The sequence below is a fragment of the Dermacentor albipictus genome, chromosome 3 (assembly GCF_038994185.2).
Source record: "Dermacentor albipictus isolate Rhodes 1998 colony chromosome 3, USDA_Dalb.pri_finalv2, whole genome shotgun sequence".
In the NCBI taxonomy this organism is placed as follows: domain Eukaryota; kingdom Metazoa; phylum Arthropoda; class Arachnida; order Ixodida; family Ixodidae; genus Dermacentor; species Dermacentor albipictus.
In genome coordinates, this window is record NC_091823.1 from 84,491,109 (window position 1) to 84,511,675 (window position 20,567).

The 20,567-nt window shown below is 46.9% G+C and overlaps 2 protein-coding genes across 4 annotated transcripts in view; one reads left to right on the top strand and one right to left on the bottom strand.

Moving 5' to 3' along the window:
* Positions 1-20,567, bottom strand: part of LOC135898892 (flavin-containing monooxygenase 5-like) — a 146,843-nt gene that overhangs the window by 57,694 nt on the left and 68,582 nt on the right. The gene's annotated exons all lie outside the window — the stretch shown is intronic.
* The window catches only part of LOC139046638 (flavin-containing monooxygenase 5-like), a 105,951-nt gene that overhangs the window by 24,799 nt on the left and 60,585 nt on the right, over positions 1-20,567 (top strand). Inside the window, exon 1 of one of the 3 annotated variants that reach the window (XM_070535721.1) lies at positions 14,924-15,681. The exons of the other annotated variants lie outside the window; for them this stretch is intronic. Coding sequence (XP_070391822.1) covers positions 15,668-15,681 — 14 coding nt within the window. The 5' untranslated portion in view covers positions 14,924-15,667. Of the gene's footprint in view, positions 1-14,923; positions 15,682-20,567 lie in introns of those variants that run through there. 3 annotated transcript variants of the gene reach the window in all.

Sequence of the window (20,567 nt, forward strand, 5' to 3'; positions counted from 1 at the left end):
AAGTCGCCTCTGTCAATTCGCGCTTTCCTAACCGTTAACCCACACCGACTCCCAGTTCGCTTTCATTCTTGTTATCATTATTATTATCTCTTTTTTTCTTCGTACGTGTACATGCGCGGGTCGAGAGACGCCTGTCTGGAAACGTCGCGTCGGCAAGCGTGGCAGCGTTGCCGAGCACGCGTATTTGTTCTTTCGCTCAAACGCACAAGCGCGACGACGCCCGAACCTTGAACCTCTGCCCCCCAGGATGCGGCGTGCACCCGCGATAACCACGCCACCTTGCACAATGCACCGCGCAACCCGATGCGCGCAACGCGGTCGCGAGTGCGCGTAACCAACCCGACGCAAATCGAGGAAGGGAGAACCGAGCGGTGGCCCTTTTTTGTCCCGGGACGCCCGTGACAGTGTTAATGACTTCCTCACGTCTTGATGCGTGTAGTACATATACACTGCTTGTTTTGACTTTTGTCTTCTTGACCCGCCATTCTTGTCATACCCCTTCGCGCGTGTTCATTTTTGTTCCCGAAGACGCCTCGCTCACTGACGGCACATGCTGCACTTACCTGCTTGTGAGCGCTCTTGTGTAGCGTGCTCAATGAGTGTTACGATAGGATCTCGCAGGTAACGCATACTGTGTGAAATGTGCTTGTTACACGGAGACTCCGAGATTTACGGCGATCGCGTGGCTTTGTCGTTTTGGTTTGTATGAATACGCGCATGGTGGGGTATAAGCGACGTATATCATTCACGCGATTTCGGTTGAAAGCCTCGTTCCTGCCACTCAATTTTGCTGCGAGCCATATTTAAGAGAACTTGAACTTGAAACACGACATGATTCATTCATTGATTCATTGATTGTCGTGTAATTTCCCAAAGCAACACTGAGGCTCCTATATGACGGACAAAATAGCGGTGGGCAACGGATTAAATTTGAACACCTGTGTTTTTCTTAATGGGCACCCAAATAACGGTACATGAGCGTTCTTGCTTTCCGCCCTCATGTATGCGAGACCGCTCGTGCCCGAAAACGAACCTGCGTTCAGTAACAAATTGCCGAATCCACTGAACGGTCTGTTGTTGTTATTGTTAAAGGCATTTCTAAAGAAAAGGAGAAAAGAGCGAAGGTAGAAGGCGAGGGGGTGGGGGGGGGAGGCTGATGGCGAGGTTGCACCGGCTTTAGTTTCACTTGGGTGAAATACGGAATATACAGAAACACGTTATAGCGTGCAAGCACGAAAGCACTGTCGCAATATAAGATATACTAAACAAATAACTAAACTACAAAATAAATGCGACGTCCGCAAACTATTGGAGTAGCGCAGTGCATTAAACCTGGGGTTCTTGAAAAAGGCAGACGATTACTCTTACAGTATGAAATGCTTGCACATCATCTAAACAAGAGTAAGACCAAAGAAGTTACTATCACTGTCACAACGAGAGCTTGACACGTGGTTTACTATTTAGCAGTAGTTTCGATCGGTTGTAACGAGAATCATTAAGTCTGTAGCTGTAGCCGCGACTTCGCATTTTTGGCATATGATATGCTATATCCGCCGCATGAGTTTTGCAGCTATGAGGACTCGCATAGTTGTAAAGAGAAAGGAATTTCACGTCCAGTTGCCCAGAATGTGCTGTCAAATACGGTATCACAATGTTGACCTTATGCATTTGCTTTCTTTGAGTCGTTATTCCTTCTACAGGCGCAATAGACATATCATGCTTCGGGCTAATGAGTCAGAACAGCCACTGACTTATTTTCTGCCGCTTGAAGCCGACAATTCGCAATGGGCTCATTATACTGGACAGCTTGCTCCTAAAGAATCTTACATAGTAATTATTAAGTAAAGACGTGTAATTTGCTTTCCTTTAATCTTTACCAGCCTTTGTATGCCAACTTTGGTCACCTGCGCAATCCGCAGTAAGGTTATAGCGCGCACGAGTTCACTTTGCTTCGTCTGCTGCACACACGTTGGATATTTACTTGTGCGCAAATTATTCTTCGCAGACGCGCTTCCTAAAACCATAACGCAGGATTACTTACCGGCTCGAATAGGCCAAGGTTATCGAGGCATTTTTCCTTACGATTGTTTTTTTTACAAAATCCGAATAACGGATTTGGTAACATACGTTTTGCATCGCAGCACGATACAGTAAACCACTATGTTAAACACGTTCGATCCTGCAGTTTCTTCCTGGTAAAGTATAGCCGCACTAACCTCTAAGCGGTAAAATTATGCGCAACTAACGATGTAAAAAAAGGAAAACGAAGTCAGAGCACAGTTCACGACATGTATTTGTTTGTATTGAAATTACTGAGTTAGTTGAATACTTATTCATCTTGTGGTTCGTACAGCAATCACAAAAACGTCTATCGTTCTCTATAGTTTAAGTATCTCTAGCTAGAACATCCAGAAAATGATGGAACGTCATACGCATGTAATTAAAATATGTACTATGTCATTGTATTCATATATATATATATATATATATATATATATATATATATATATATATATATATATATATCACACGAGAAGGAGGTTGCGGACGGAAAGAAACATGGTCGCCCGGACACTGCCTTTCATTCTTCGTCTTTCTCCTTCACCCCTAATGCACCGCACCGTCCTTGTGAGGTTCGCCCCACGCATCCTCCTGCCCCCGAGAGAGTCGTAGGTACAGGGACTGCTGATCCTCACGCGAACGACGTCAGTCTGGCAGTCCGGTTACGTCCAGCAGAGCTCAGGTGGCCGAGGCTGGCTGTTGCACTCCGGACACCATATGAATGCCCCGATGAAGGAAGGTTTGGACACATGGCAGCCGTGGGAACGCAGGTGTCGTTGCGACTTGTAGACACGCGGTGTCTTCTGATCGAACGTTAGGAGGACTGGGTCGTTGAGGCGACGTCTCTGTTGCTCTGGTACGCCAGGAAAGTGCCCGTGTCCTTCTTGCCGGCGCGTGCGGTGTCGTCGCAGTTGTCATCGCAATAGGTGCACTCTTGACTGTTGGCGATGAAGATGCCTTTGGTGAGGTTTTCTTCCACCCGAAAATGAATGAATGAATGAACTTTATTCCCCTTTTAAGAGAGGGGAGGGGCCGGGGGGAAGAGAGGGACGTCCAAGTACTCCAGTTCCAGCAGGCGTCCTTCACCACATTATGTGGCTAGAAGTCCGTCTACCAGTCGTGGTAGGCCTTCTCTACCTCCTCAGCCCACCTCAGGACTCGGTCCTGTAGGGTTGGATCGGAGCTGCGCAGGGCAGTCTCCCACAGCTCCTCGCTACTAATTAATGATGTGAGCGTGCGGGGGGGGGGGGGGGGGGAGTTTTGATGGGGCATTGCCACATGATGTGGGAGAGATCTGCAATCGGGACAGGGCAAAAGCGACACTTGGGTCTCGGGTATGTGGCGGGAAAGAATAAGTGCAAAGTGCGCGACGTAAGCAAAGTGCGAGTTTGTAGTTGTCGCCACAGTATTTCTCTCAGGCGCGTTCTAGGCATAGAGAAAGGTGGATACATAAGGCGTTGGTGTCTGTAATGCGTGCAATTTCATGGAATGTGACGAGTGTGTCTTTATTGGTGTGTTGTTGGGAGTCATGGGGTTCTAGAGTTAGGCCCATATTTGCGGCCACTCGGTCCGTGAATTCTCGAGCAGCGGCATGAGCCATTTCGTTGCCATGGAGTCCTTGATGTGCTGGAGTCCATAGGAGAGCGATGTCGTTTTCTGGTGGTGAGCTACAAGTAGAGAGTGCGCGAGGTTGTTAATGTAGCCGTTACAGAAGTTCCGGATAGCAGTCTTAGGGTCACAAATGATGACGTCACAATCGGGTAGCCCCGATGCGAGTGCAATGGCGGCCTCTTCCGCGTCGCCCGCCGAGGTGGTCGTGACTGATGCTGAACAAACAGTGTTGCCCTGGTTGTCTACGACCGCTAGAGCATAACGATGTTTAGTGGTGTAGGCTGCAGCGTCCACATAGTAGACTCCTTCAGCCTGTCCATAGCCGCGTTGTAGCGCCTTGGCTCGAAGTTTGCGGCGTTAAACAACGTACTTAGGTTTGCCTTGTGCTTAGTTGGTTGGCCAGTTCGCGTTTCTTGCTGTCGCATTCGCGTTCTCAGCGACGCATTTCGTCGTCGCCAGAGCCGAAGTCACCGTCGGGGTCGCTGAAGTTGAAGCTGCGGATGTTGATTTCTGTGATGTTGTCGCGACAGCTGTTGAGGTAGCGTATCTGTCGGAATATGCCTTTGATTGCTGGCGCTAACTGATCTAGAGATGAATTAGTAGAGTGTACACTGCTCCTTTTCGTGAGATTTGCCTGGTGGCGAGTGCAGTGTGGCAGCCTTCTCAGAAGGCTCTTCCGAGCCTGCCGCAACTACATGACGAAGGGACGCTTCGGTAATTCCACAGTGCATGGTGTTGCTTTGCCTGTGCGACACTTTTTCACTGGCAGCGTCTTGTTGAGGCGTAGTACACGGAAGAAGGGTTGAGAGCCGCGAAGCAGGTAGATCTCTAGATGTATATGGCTCCAAATTGTCTTCGCCTTGAAAAGTATGTGCGTTGGTTCTGGTACTTATACTCCGATTTTGTCCTTGCAGTAAGCACGTTGGCTTCATTTCATCAGAATGCTTAATAGCTGCGCTTGAAATAGGGCGTTGTTTGACAGCCGTTGAAGTGTTACGTGACGAGAAACCCGGTGGGCGGGCTGCGAGTGCAAGGCAACGGTGTGATCGCGTCAGATGTCGAGAACGTATATATTGAAGATGGCTCCGCGGTCGCCATCATTATGTAAGGCATGCCTTTATGCGTCCTCTTCTCGGGAGGATAACTGCATTGGAAAGTTGTCGACGATTCCGTCATACGTGGCTTTGGTTGGCACTGATGATGACTGCTAGCGTGTAGACTGTGGGTGACTACGGCGAACCAGTTCCAATGTCTCCAGCTGTTGGTCAATGAGGGGGTCTGCAGCCTACACTTTAAATCGATTGATCATCTCTTGCTTGATTTTCTCTCGCGATTCATTGTTATCAAATATGTGCGTAGAAGCGAAATGCCTCACCTGTGACGCACTCATTGAAGTTTGTGACCATATCTTATTCCGATCATGATGCAGCGGATGCGTGGAGCTCGACGAAGTGGAACCCACGCTTCTGTTCGCCCATCGTTCGCTGATACGGTGCACTTAGGCATGTCCAAGGCGTTCGATGATGTGGTCATGACGTCGGTCCCTGTAGGGGGTGGACCTCTGCGCCTGGGATTCAGGGCGTGGTGTTAAGTACTTGCATGATGATGTGGCGCCGATGAGATTGCGGCCAAGTCTGTATCCTATCGACTTGTGTGACGCGAGCAGGAGGTTGCGGACGGTTATTGAACTAAATTAGTCTTTAAAAGTAAATTGCGTCAGAAAATGCGTAAAGTACGACTTAAACACAAGTTGCAGAAATGATAGTTTGGGGTTGTTATTCGATCATACGAGAAAATATATATCTGTTGCGCGGAAACTGAAAGACAAAGCCCTTTTCCCGCTGCCTTTTGAGGTCTGTATGAGTGGCCGCGGCCGCTAGGTGGCGGTACCGCCAGCACACAATGCATCCTCATTCTCGTAGGCCCTTCGCCTGCCGCAAATGCTTCATTAAACTAACTGAATTTCTCAAAGTAAAGTGTGTCAATAGATGCGTAAAATACGACTTACAACCTACAGGTATGATAGCTTCGGAGTGTTTTTCGACCATACGCGAAAGCATAAATCTGTTGCGCGGGAACTCAAGCACGAGTACTTCTTTTCCAGCTGCCGGTTTCCGGGTGAGCACGCCATGGCACGAACAATCCCGACCAACAAGAGGCTAACAGCTCCGCTGTAAAATTATAGTTGACAGTCAGCACATGTCTTCTTCTCTTTGTCCTCGTTTTTGATGATGATGTATGGGGTTTTATGGCGCAAGGGCCAGAAGTGGCCCTTCTGAGCGCTGTACGAACAAGGCGGTGAATATATTTGTTTCCCGTTCGCTCCAGCAGCGAGTGATGCGGTGAGACGCGTCGTCACGTGAGCTGGAGACCAACAGCGAGCGGGGTGCTGCATCATATAAGCACAGCATTCATTTGATCAGCCTGCCTCTTCTCCGTTAACCCTTAATTGGCTCACTGCTTTCGTTTCTCCCACATTTATGTAACGCGCTGCTGCACTTCCACCTACATCGCGTGTGTTCGCAAAACAACAACAAAGAAAAGAATCGCCACGTGGCGCAACGGCGACGAGGCTTTTCGTCATTGCGGAGCCCACCGTCCGAGAGACCATCATCATCATTATAACCTGTCTGCATAGTCTCGTCGCCGCACATGGCATCGGTGACACGTGCGCAGCGATGCAAGGGCAGCTCGCTCTGCTTTCCTTTTGTCGTTACGCGAGTAACGCACTCCGGCCACGGCTGCCACTTGGTACCGCGCCCTAAACTAGGGGTCGGCCCTTTTGTGTCTTCTCCATTCCGTAGCTCGGCGCGGAACACATTGACGTGAGACACGCGACGCTCGGCGACCATCCCTTTGCGCTTTTGGTATAGCTGTCTGTACGGTGCACGCCGTCTCAGAGGAAAATAGACGCGGGGCGTATCATCTGGCGGACCCGTTGCACAACTTACATCAAGGAGCAATTTTTTTTCTTTCTTTTAATCCTCCTCGGCTCGCATCGCGCAGCAAAGGCGCGCATCTTTGGCGCACGGCATTCGTTCCTGCAGGTCAGAGAGGAGTCCACTCTCTTGGCAAACCTTCTCCTCGTGAGAATTTTCGCCGTCCCTTGGTCTCGGGTGTCTTGCATATGCTTCGCCATTCGAGGTGCATCACAGTTTTCAGGGACAAGTGCGAAGCGACTTGCCCAGGTAATCAGCCTCTGCTACACGCCTCTCAGCAATACAGCATCTTCCCGTGATCCATGCCGTGTCTACCTATCTCGCATGCGCGACAGCCTGTGCAATGCGTGGGAAACACTTAGGTTCCATCGCCATCCGTAAGGTTGGTTCGTTTGTCCGGGGGTGAAGGGGAGAAAAATGCGCGGCTTTAACGGGCGCCGGAAATAGTGCGGTGGGAGAAAAAAACAAAGAAGGCTGCAGACAATCTCGGGTACTGTCCAAATTACTGTAAGCGCGATTACGGCACATTCATGCGACCATACGCAAAATACATCTACCCATTGCTCTGCTAATTTGAACAAGTCACAGCTTCCCATTTAATCTGAAAGGTCCTGTCCACAACGTCGGACATATGCGGCTTTGTGACCACACTCTCCCAGAACGTAGCCATTTAAGTTCTATTTACAAGCAAGTGAAGTGAGCAATTGCGGAAGGATTATGTGCCTTGCCCTGGCCCATTCTATGCTTATATATGCGCCCGTTACAGACGTATAGCTTAAATCCACGACTGTATAGGCTGACGTAAGTAGGCGCTTTAGTCTGGGCTGTGCACCCGTTGTCGCTATAGCCTGTCTCTTCAGGTGTACCATAACCAAACGAGCGCGTTCCTAGTTGAATTCCTTGCTTTCTGTATCTATATGAGAGCGTTCGTCCACTACTTCGCGGATTCACCGACCTGCTTGCGAACTCCTCACGTTTCTAAAGTGAAGTTTTCTTATTGCCTCAAAACCGTGTCGTTGTTAACACGGTTTCTTCAACTGAGGCAGAAGTGATGCCTGAGGTCACTTTTAGTGTGTCTGGTATTCGAAAATTGTTAGAAAGTGTCAAACCAGCTAAAGCGTGTGGCCCAGATGGTATTCCAGTAGCGATAATAAGGAACTGTTCGGCAACGTTATCTTTGTACTTTCACTGTTTATTTCAGAAGTGCTTAGTTGAGAAAGCACTACCTCGTGATTGGAAATTACCATGTGTTACACCTGTTCATAAGAATGGACCAAGAAATGGCGTTGAGAACTACAGGCTGGTGTCTTTAACTAGTATAACATGTAAAATAGTTGCACATGTCCTTTATAGCTGTATAATGGCAGATTTGGTTAAACATAATCTTCTGCATTTTAGTCAACACGTATTTCGGCAAGGTTTTTCTTGCTCAACGCAGCTTGTTGAGTTCACGCATGGCTTGGCTCTAGCAGTAGATAAGCGTAAAGTAGTTGACTGTATTTTCTTGGACTTCAAAAAAGCATTCGATGTTGTTCCTCATGACCTTCTTATTAGTAAATTACGGGGCTGTAAACTGAATGAATCTGTTATTGCATGGATAGCCGAGCATCTCTCTCTAAGAGAGCAGTCGGTCGTTCTCAGTGGTTGTTCTTCCGGATATGCTCCCGTGACCTCAGGAGTTCCTCAGGGCTCAGTTCTGCGCCCTCTTTTGTTTCTGTTGTATATAAATGACATTACTATTGGCCTCAAATCATCGTTCAGAATGTTCGCGGATGACTGTGTAGTTTACAAGACTACAAAGAATGAACGTGATTCCAAATACTTGCAGCATAATTTGAATGTAATAGCATCCTGGTGTGCCCATTCAGAAATGTTGTTGAATGTTAAAAAGTGTGTTCACGTCACCTTTACAAGGAAACGTTCATACCAGTTGATTACGTATACCGTAAATAACGCTGCTTTAAGCACGGCCAGGGAATATAAATATTTAGGAGTTTAGTTAACGAGTGATTTCAGGTGAACTAGGCACGTTCACCACATCAAAGTTAAGGCTGCACGTGTTTTGGTTTTTTTAAGACGAAATTTCAGCGAGCTTCCATCTAACTTAAAAGAAAACTGTATTTCACTCATGTGCGCTCATTCTTAGAGTACTGTTGTGCCATTACCACCAGCCCGGATTCCGAATCTGCAAGATGCAGAATTTATCCTGCGAGCGCCCAAATTCTCCCGTGACAAGTCAGGATGCTGAGCTGTCAGGCAGCGGTGTCCTGCGGAGAAGCATCGGCGGGCAACGTGTTCAAACGTGTCAGCAAGTGCCAGACAGCCCGGCGCCGCACCTCCTTTTGCTTGGGGGTCACCGCGCGCGCGAACTTTGAACCGGGTGGCCAGCGCGGTCGCTGGTTGGACCTCTCGGACGACCGCCGAGTGCTGACTTTGTATTGGGCCGTTTGAGTGACAATGGTTCCTCGGGGATTATAAAAGCCGCGACGCGCCGCCTGAAAAACCGGATCCGCCGACCCACCGGGAGCACAGTGCCGCTCTCGACTGGGGTGAGATGTGTCACGCGTTTTCGCCGGACGTCGCCGTGCGGGAACAGTCGCGTTTGCTGTGAGATCTCGGCCCCAGTGCCGACCCGTTCATGTCCTATAATGACCTGTATATAGTGTATAAAGTCCCTTTTGTTATTCTCATCGACGCCTGGCTCGGAGTCTTCGCTACCAACGCTCTGTCACGAAACGGGTGACGAGCGCTACGGGACCACAAAGTCGTAATCGTGGTGCAGCGGTGCAAAGTCGTAACAGTACGTATCTGTTTGCTGGGATCGGTATACAAAAGAGCTGGCCGATACGCTTGAAAAAATACAGAATAGGGCAGTGCCATTCGTTTTAGGTAATTGGTATCGTCAACTTGGTATATATGAGAGAAAGCAAAACTCAACTTAAATGCAAAGACTTGAAAGATCGTAGACGAAACCTCAGGTTGAAATTTCTCATAATATCTACCATTCCAAAACTAGAATCGATAATGAGAAGTACATCCAAGCGCCGTCCTACATATCCCAAAGAAGGGACCACAGTCTCAAAGTAAATGAATTTTCCTTTAAAAGTGACGTCTTGCGCTATTCATTTCTTGTTAGATGTATACATACAGATGTATACATACAAGGACAGGACCTCAAGGGGTGGTGGCGTAGCCATTCTCTTAAAAGACTCTGTAGAATGCGACCTTGTATATGATGTTCCTGACCTTGAATGCCTTTGCATAAAAATTTCTTGCTGGGGTCATTCTTTCATCCTGTATGGTTGCTACAGGCCACCAGATGCCGCACCCGACTATCTTATTAAGCTACAACATCACCTGTCTCATTTCCAAAATAAGAAAATACTGTTAATAGGTGACTTCAATCTGCCAGATGTGTGCTGGTACCGCTTACAAGGCGGTACTAAGTCTGGGAGCAATGCAGACGTTCTGTTTGATGTCATGCTTACTCATGATTTAGCTCAAATTGTAAATCAACCTACTCGTGTACAAGGTTCATCTTCCTCTATACTAGACTTAGTTTTTGCTAGCCGTCAATATTCTATGCATACTGTATCGGTCGAAACAGGCATTTCAGACCATCACCTCGTAAGCGTATCGATAGATTTAGTTAAGTCCCCTTACCACAACAAAAAAGCCAGTCACGTACGTTGTTTCAAGGATTATTCTAGGGCTGATGATGCCGCAGTGATTGATCATATGGAAACTTGTTTATCGAGCTTCGATGATAATGACGATGTCTGCAAGCTGTGGGAGCGATTCGTCGAAATGTGTCAATATTGTCTAAATGCCTTTGTTCCGAATAAACGCAAAAAAGTTCACAAACGCACACCTTGGATGACGCGGAAGATTATTCAACTGAAGCGAAAACTAAAAAGATCTAAGAAAAAAAACCACCAGTTAAGTCAGATTGAAACGCTTAAAAATAATCTTGAACGTGCGGTTCGTGAGTCAAAAGACTTCTACTTTAACACAACATTACCCAGTTTTGTTAAAAATGACCCAAGTAAATTTTGGAACTTCCTGAGTGACAGCAAGAAACATATCTCAAAAATAACAGCGGAGGGAGATACTTTGACTGATCCGATTGACATTGCACGCCATTTTAATTATTTTTTTCACAGCGTATTCTCTGAAGAAGGTGTACAAACTGTACAAAGCGCATCAAATTTTCCTGTATCGGAGGTTGACTTTGTTAGCCTCCCTGGTGTATTTGCTTTGCTTTTAGAACTGAAACCTAAAACTTCTTCTGGTCCTGATAATTTACCCAATGTATTTTTGCGACGCTATGCCGAAATAATTGCGAAGTTTCTTTTTGTGTTGTTTAAAAAATCTCTGCTGTCATCAAAACTTCCGGTTGAATGGAAGACTGCTCGAGTTGTTCCCATCTTTAAAAAAGGTGACTGCACATTACTACAAAATTACCGTCCTATTTCTTTAACTTCCGCATGCTGTAAAATGCTCGAACATATTATTGCTAAACATATTAACAAATTTCTTGAAGAACACTCCATATTAAGCGACTTTCAGCATGGGTTTAGAAAGGGCTATTCTACAATAACACAATTAGTTACAATAGTACACACCTTTGCTAAAACACTGGATATGAATGGTCAAATAGACACCATATTTATGGATTTCAGCAAAGCATTTGATAAAGTTCACCACGAAAAACTGATTCAAAAACTAAAAAACATTAATCTTCCAGACATTTTAATATCGTGGATTCAAGATTACCTCACGAATAGAGTGCAATTTGTTTCAGTCGATGGGTGCAGCTCCAGTTGTCTCCCAGTCACCTCTGGGGTGCCCCAAGGAAGCGTCTTGGGGCCTTTGCTTTTTCAGATTTACATAAATGATATTGTTAATGTGGTTACTCCAGGAACTCATATTCGCTTGTTTGCTGATGATTGTGTCGTTTTCCGTCAAATTACGTGTACTAACGATCAAAACGAACTTGACCAGTGTCTTCGAAATGTTCTTGATTGGTGCAGCGAGTTTTCCATGGTTCTTAACACTGAAAAAACAGTTTCGATGCAAATAACACATAAAAAGAACCCAATTAACCACGTGTATACACTCGGATCATCAACACTAAAGCAGGTTAATAGCTACAAATATCTAGGTGTAACAATCACAAGCCGTCTTTCCTGGAACTCACATATAGATAACATATGCTCCTCTGCATTTAAAAAGCTGTGTTTTCTGAGGCATAAACTAAGAAATTCACCTTCTCACATAAAACTTCTAACGTATAACACTTACATCAGGCCAAAGCTCGAGTATGCTTCGGTTGTTTGGGACCCATTCACTAAACTTAACATAGATAAATTAGAAAGGGTTCAAAGAAAAGCTGTTAGGTTTATCTATTCCAAATTTAAAATCACCGACTCCCCCACTGACCTCATGGCGGCTAACAAAATTGAAACACTTGAAACGCGAAGAGGAAAATATCGCCTTGAATTTCTTTATTCTTTACTTAACCATAAGTTTGCTTTGGATCCTTCACAGTACATATCCCCTCTAACCACACGTTATACCCGACATCATCACATTCACTCATTGACACCGTATTTTGCGAAAACTGACTGTTTTAAATATTCCTTTTTTCCGCGGACAATATCCGATTGGAACCATGTTATGACATATTAATAGTTTGCAATATTTGTCTCCTTATTTTTATGTATATTTCTTTTCATTGTGTTCTGTATCTTTTGAGTTTTAAGAATATATGCCTGTCCTGCTTGGACCCTGAAAAGGGTCTGCAGTATGTACTAAATAAATAAATAAAAAAAATAAAAAAAAAATAAAAAATAAGAAAGTGGAATGATCTTCCGCCTGTAATTGTATCCGTTGTCTCTAATCATGATTTTTACCGCGCTTTGTGTAATTAGTTTCTTTATTGGTTTCAAATATGATGCTTATCTTTATGTATGCCCCTGCTGTAATGCCTGCAAATGCGAATCAGGTAGCAAATAAATAATTAAACAAATAAATAAATAAACTGGCAGTGTAACATTGCGTTGAATATTTAGTATTTTACATGCAGTGTGTTCTCCGCGCCTTTGCTGTTAATCTACCTCCTGAAAGAAACTTTAACGTCGATATCAATGTTAAGGCAATTGTATGTCACCATTAAAGTGACAATTACTGTTCTCCCATGTTTAAATCCTTAATAAACGACAACAGTTCAAAGTAAAGCATCGAGGTGAAATCGTTATGATATCATTATTGCGGTCATCCGTTTAAGCGTCTACTTCGATCTCCTCTCCACTAGAAATTGCCACGCCGCAGCTTAACCAGGAACGAGTCCATTTGGTTAAGGTACACGTAAGGAGGCAGATAAGCGACAACAGGTGCGCAGCCGACACTCAAGCGCTTATTAATTCAGCCACTGCAGTGGTGCATTTCGAAGCCTAAGAATGCAGCGCACACGCATAAAAAATCCTTTGATTTCCGTCAACGTCGAAGAGAGCTCGCGTCTTTGCGATTATAGTGTCCTTCTCCCTTTCAATGCGTCCTCGTTACGTCAGAGAATCGATTGGTACCCATTAGATTGGATGGTCAAACTTTCTTTTTACATCACGTCACGTATAACTTACCACGTTCCTTTCCTTTCTTTTCCTTTTGTTTTCAAATTTCTGCCTTATCTCTTCCGCCATTTCTGTTTTCTTTCGGTCCCTCATCCCCTTCCACATGCTGAGTAGCACGTATACGATGCTGCAAGAAATGTGTGCGTTTCATTAAATCTATCTATCTATCTATCTATCTATCTATCTATCTATCTATCTATCTATCTATCTATCTATCTATCTATCTATCTATCTATCTATCTATCTATCTATCTATCTATCTATCTATCTATCTATCTATCTATCTATCTATCTATCTATCTATCTATCTATCTATCTATCTATCTAATCTATCTATCTATCTATCTATCTATCTATCTATCTATCTATCACTTCGATATGCGTTTCATGGTGACATCCGTATCAATTCCTGCATAAATACAATTTTTTTGTAGCTATCAAGCTTACCTTTCCAGCAAGCCGCGAATAGATCCGCATGCCAGGAGCATGCAGTGCTGCTTTCATGGTCACCAACATTATTTTTTTTTTCACACAGCGCTAGAGAGCTGAGAGCGCCTGCAAAGAAGAATAGAGATAATGACACCGGCATACTTTCTCCATATGCTTCCAAGAGCCCAGCAAGTGCTCATCTTCGCTTGGCTATGCGATTTTAATCTGATCGGTCCACATTACTCTCTGCAGCTCCAGACTGTCGTTCTCATCGCATATCTCCGAGTGATTTCTTTTTTTCTAGGTTTTGTTTACTTCCTGGGATATTGTTTCGTCACAAGGCCAGGCTAAGGAGGTCAGTGGTCTCACCCGTGGGCTTCTTGCTTATAAGGGGGCCAGTGGGCCCCGATGGGTCGTGCACGTTTTGCAAAGAAAACACGGTGCTCTCATTGTAAGCAGTGGCCTTGCTGTATAATTACTCCAATGCAGAGAAACACAAGACACTTGTTCCGCATAGCAAATAACTATAAAGAAAATCAAAGCGTGTCCAATCATCTGTGCCCGACGATGAGACGGTCCAGGAGTTCTACCTCTTCTTTGTGCAAGTTTACCGAAGGCTCTCTAAATCATACTAAAGCTTGTGACAGGCATCAGACTCTGCGTCAATTGATAAGTGGCGCTTGGAGGGGAAAAGTGCCGAAAGCTTTTGTGACGCTAGGTCCACCGGCATCTGGCAACACCCTTTCTCCTCCTCTCACATTTAAGTTTCCGCTCTCTCAAATTTTATCTCGCGCGAGCGCTGATACTACGTTCACAAAAGTTTACGGGACACGTAATTTGCCAAGCCCAATTCTCATGAAGCCTGGGAACAGCTGGGGCCTTGAGTTTAATACTACGGGGTGCGGTAGTCTGTGCGACCAACACAGTGATCGATTAAATTACGGAAGGTTCTTGCCTTAAAACCGAGCAGAAATTCAGATTCGCCGTGGAGCACGTGTCCCGTAAACTTTCGCGGCCGACTGTACTCGTATTTGTTCGCGTAATTACGCACCGCGTGGATCGCCTCGACATTCTTCGTCCATACGAAGCTTACGGGACTAACGAGTTAAGGGCTCATTGCCGGGACGGGCTGTTACGCGTCCGAGGAGGAAATCGGCCGCCCATCACAACAAGCGTCGTCGGCTCTGCCCCTTTCCTCGAGTTCGCCTCACCCACGGCACCGCCGCGTGCCCGTCGGTCGATCGGCTAGCCGGGCGGCGGCGGCGGCTTGCGTAATGCAGCCCGCGCTGCAACCGGCGACCAGCTGCGAGAAGCGTCGAAGGCGACCGGAAAGTGGAGAAAGAGGTTGCCGGGTCTCCGCCGGTCGGACAGTATGCGCGAGCGCCCTTGCCCCTTCACTACCCGCGCTCTGCGGCTGCCGGGATCCAGTCGCGCTCGGGGCCTCTCACTGGCTTTGTTCGACGCCGAGTGACGTGTGCTGGTGGTTCGAAACTCGTTCGAGTGGTTTTCCCTTCTATTTCTTTCTATCTTTCTTTTCTTTTTTTCCTGTGCTGCGCCTGGAATTTCCAACGATCATTGACGATCAACAAGCCTGCCTTTAGACACTGGCCACACCTGGCTTTCTGAGCGGCGGACGCCTTCGTATCTGCAACAAGCATCGTCTCTTGGACCTCGCCTCGAGCCGTTGCTTCTCGCCTCGAGCCGTTGCTTCAAGAATCGCTACTGTGTTTATTGGAAACGGATGCTACAGATGCAGGAGGCATGGTGCGACTACTAGCCACTGAATTCGACAGTCGCGCTCTTTTCCCGGCCTTTCGTGTTTGAAAGACTGTGAACAAGAGGCATCGTTCGGATCCACCACAAAAGCGCAACCGAATACGTCTGAATCTTATCAGCTGCCCACAGGAAGTTCGGTGCTCTTCCACTGGTACGCCGAAAGAGCCGCTGGAGCTTCGGGCCGGAAGTTCTGCCTTCGAGTCGGAACCGTTGTCACCTATGGAGACGAATTCGTGAGTAGTGCTGCTCATTCCACAATCATTTTGGTTAAGGAACTGCTAGATATTGCTACGCTTGGGGGAATGCTATGCTTGCTGTGTTTAGAACACGCTGCAAAAAAGAAAGGGGGGCGGGGGAACGCGCGTGGAACACACAGCAGTCTTCCTGTATAGTCCAAGGCCTTTTTTTTTCCTGTTACGTGTTTATCTCAATAGGGTCTTCATTCGGCCGACGTTTCTTCCTTCCTGTGTCCTTGTTGTGTCATTATTAACCTCGTCAATGACGCTCTGTTAGCATGTGCGGCACAGCGACCAGCACGCAGAACGACAAACGAAAAATTGTTAGCGTTCATTCTACCGTGGCCTCCTTATATAGTAGGACTCTTTCATTTTTTTTTTTTGTCACGTGTGAATGGTGCCGTCTGTTGCCATACGACTATTTAACCACAGTTCTTTAACAAGTGTCCTTAAGGAATGGTGCTGTCAGCGAATACCGAAGATGGCTCTTGCAGATGACAAATATTCTGCAGGTGCTCTGACGTATTGAACGCATGGAAATTAAGTGGCAGTGATATTAACGACAAGCCCTCGTGATTTAATGATTTTGTCTGATAAAGGAAAAGATTAGCTAAAGTTCACGTTGCCGCAATAATTAAAAAAGAGACTACTATCTTTGCACTGCCTCCCAAAGCTATGAAAGAACAAGTGCTTCTGCGCTGAACACACATAATTTATGATATGGTGCTCCTGTTCTATAGGCGCAGTACGTTCGTCGCAAACTACGTAGAGTCGTGTGACTGCTTTTGACAATGGCGCGTACGGTGAAGGACGCTGTCGAATGAGTTTTTCGAGCCTGGTTGTCAGTATTGATGTTTTTATTTCGCTACATTTGTCGTCCCGACGTGCATTTCAAGAAACCCTAAACATTACGCCCCTCAGCTTACTTACACCAACTTCATAAACGTTCTAGTTACCGCCAAACTTCCGCTCGCCACCTCGTCCCTATAATTTCGAGTAAAGCTAGCAGCGAAAAAGGCCACGTGAGAAAAAGAAGAAAAAAGTAGGCTAGAACATGAGGCCCTGCTGACTGTCTAAGTGTGCGATATCATACTTAGATTGTGATGTATCGACAGCTGTGCACGCGTGCGTCGTGCGTGACCTGGCGCATGCTGCCATTTATCAAAGTGACGTTTCTATATATAGTATCTCTTTTGCGATACCGTGCATACTGCGACGCGATCGCTCAGAACATCTCGAATTTTCTTTCAGATATCTTCAAAGTGGGTGGAGTCCGCCCATAATGCTATAAAACATGCGTGACCGAACCTACGCCTCCCAGCACGTAAACCCTATGCTCTAACCATTAGGCCACTATCGCAGGCATGCTTCTCTTGTGCTAAAGCCTTTCTTCGAAATATCTAGTGCCTGCATTACATGCCAGTTTCTTGCATCCTTCACTCGTCACAGCTAAATATTTGAGACGCTCTGTTAGACTGTGTATTGCTTTCGGGATGTGCCCACATTTTTGGACCGCACGACGATACCTCCAAAGTGGGTGAAGTCCGCCTATAATGATGTGACATTAAAAAAGAAAAGGCGTGTGACTACGGATGTTTGGCTATGGGCTACGCGATCTTCAATACGGCGGTTTTCGTCAAATTCCAGCAGCTGAGCACCATTGAGATATAGACGAGTGCTTGGCAGGAAGATTGGCTGGGAACACCTAGAGCTGATGACTTCGTATATGCAACGGTAATAGATCAGTTGTCAGCCGCTCGCCTTGGGCGGAAGAACTGCAATGTCTGCGTTATGAGATTCATTTCCACTTAGCAACACCAGGTGAATTCGGTCGAGGCAATAGCCGAGGCTGTCAAGCATTTACACCAGCTCCGACTATCAGAACCACGATATCCGGTCGCAGCATCCTCTCGCTTCTTCACCTGTCAGTCCCCTTCAAGCCTCTGCCTTGTTCCACTGCTCCGTAGGGTTGTCCGATGACCGGGGACTTTACGCCTATTCCCCAAAACGTGAATGCCGACCCCGCAGAAATGCAGTTGTCTTTCACAAGGTGGCATGAACCAGAAATTTCTGACGCTCCTCCCCGTCACCACGCTGTCTACACCGACGCCGCCCTCAGTGACGAAGCTTCAGCCATAGCGTATACAGCACGACCACGGACTACTACTCCTACCGCCTTGCCTGCAACGACCCACTAATGACGGAACTGCCTGCGATATCCGCTGCAAGCGACGCTGTCTTCAAGCCTGCTCTTGCACCCTTCACTCAGCATACTATCTACATGGACTCACAGGCCTCCATACAGCCCTGCGCCCGGATGAACTGGCGCAATGGTGCTGCACACTCGATACACCTGTCGATACTAATCGCCAAAGAGACTGGCCTCACTGTTCGCCTCACATGAATGCCAGATCATGCTGGGGTCGCTGGCAACAGGAAGACCGACTCCAGGGCTGAATGGCCAGGAAGCTTGTTTCCTGCCCCTCGGAGACTCGACCACAACTGCCTGACGACCCATACTTGATCGACCTCGACACAGTCCTTTAGGAGGAGGCTCGAAGGGCCGCACACCGGAACCTTCTCCATGAAAATTCTGCACCTCTGCCAGGGACGTTCACCCGTGCTGAAATCACGCGCCGGCGGCGCATCGTAACGGAAACAGCAATCATACCAACGCGCCGCGCCAGGATGCACCTTCAAACCGGGCAATCAGTCACTTGCCGCTCCTGTCCAGTGTTGCGGCTTGGGGAACGAAGAGAAGGAAGACTTAGAGCAGGAGGTGAAGAGAAGAAGAAGACGTTGTACACTATTTACAGGATATATCAGGGAAATAGCAGTCACAGCAGAAAATTAATGCAGCTGCTAATACCCGTGAAATAGCCTTCACATTCCACCAGACTGACCACGTCGACTGGTGGCGACTTTTTCTTCTAGCGCCGGTTTTTCCTTAACTATATCTGTGGGCGCAGGCTTGCCCATCCGTCGTTGTACGGGACAAGGCGGGGCATGTGGTGACGTCACCCGCGTCGCAACAATAAGTTCTTGAAGGTTCCTTATACCGTTCCTCGTTTCACGTCGAGCAAGACACTTTCGAGTCATTAGCGCTGCCTGCTGGCTGGGTCCTTCACCCGTCTTGCATATATGGCTGGGCACCAGCAGCATGCGGGCAAGCTCAAGTAACTGCGATGAATGCCCTCTCGAAGATGTGTCGCACAACACCAGAGAACCAGCTACTGGATTAGCAGCATGGTCTGCTCGGCTCTCGCTGAACACCGGAGAAGGGCGCTAGCCACCCTCTCCCCTACGCTGAGGTCTCAGGTTTTGGACGCCTGACCTCTTCCCACTGGTCCCCCCGAGAGACGGCGCCTCACATTCTAGTCATTACTTCACTTCTACAAGACTCAAGAATGGTCGACACTATCTGAAATTACCACGTCCCTTCATCACCCTTATTATTATTATTATTATTATTATTATTATTATTATTATTATTATTATTATTATTATTATTATTATTATTATTATTATTATTATTATTATTATTATTATTATTATTATTCAACAACAATAACACTTAGCAACCACTACAACTCCCGCCACCAGTATCGGCGAAAAAGTGAAAAAACTATACGCGCAATCCTTTTCAACAAGCTGCACACGTGATTTACCTCCCGACACATAAATCTTTCTTTTGAGCAGTCATGCAAAAATCGGCATACTTCGGACATTCACCATGCAGCTTTTATCTAATGGCGACTGTAATTAAAGAGCGAGTGGTATCGCGCTTTGTAGTTTGAACAGCGATGCATAAGGCGGAACAATTTCCCACACTGACGGCCAGGCCAACACAGCCTGCATCAACAACAGAATCACCGCCACCATCACTGTCACCGCCTGGCTATGAAATCATTTACCGCAACTACAGTCATTCATCATTCGCTCACGACACCTCAGCCATCGTCAACTTCGCGAAAAACTTCTGCAACCCGTTGCAAAGGAGCCCAACTGAACTCCGTGACAACTGCATGACACTCCGTGCCAACGGCGACGATGATGGCGACGTGGTGTCGATAGTGACGGTACCTCAGAAACGTCGTTTAACAACATGCCATACACCAAAGAGTCATCTTAACAAAAGGAACGCTGAAAATGAGGCTGCGTTTGCGCAAAGCCGCACTGCGAACGACCACATCAAGCATGAGCTATTCTGTTTGAACATATTGCCTGCCTATGTGTTCGAACACATGAGCACAGACACCACTACTCTCAGAGTATGCGTCGCACACAGCACTGCTCATGAACAGCCAAGGGGGCGAATTTTGCTTGACTACAGAAGCGGCATCCCAGTGGCTACGGCATTGCACTGATGATCTCGAGTCGGTGGGTTGGATGCCGGCCTTGTTCCCTTGCTGTTCTTCCCTTGCCAGGCTACTGAGCACTATCCTTGTCTTTTGCATATTAATCATCAACCCTACTCTTGCACCCTCCGCGGTGGCTTATCGGCTATGGTGCCGCGCTGCTAAGCACCAGGTCGCGGGATCAAATCCCGGCCGCGGCGGTCGCGTTTCGATAGGGTCTAATGCAAAAATGCCCGTGTCCCGTGCATCGGTGCCACGTTAGAGATACCCTGGTGGTCAAAATTAATCCGGAATCCCCAATTGCAACGTGCCTCACAATGAGATCGTGATTCTGGCGCGTAAAACCCGGAATATAATTAAATTTTTTAAGCTTTGCGCGACAGCCCATCGGCGAGCGTGCACAGCTCCCTGTCGCGTATTGCCGCTGTGCTTGAGATCGAGCCCCGTGAAGTCACCCGCGTCGCATTTCTTCTCGTTAGCAAACAAGTTCTTGAAGGTTCGTTGCCCTTCCTCGTTTACGGAGGG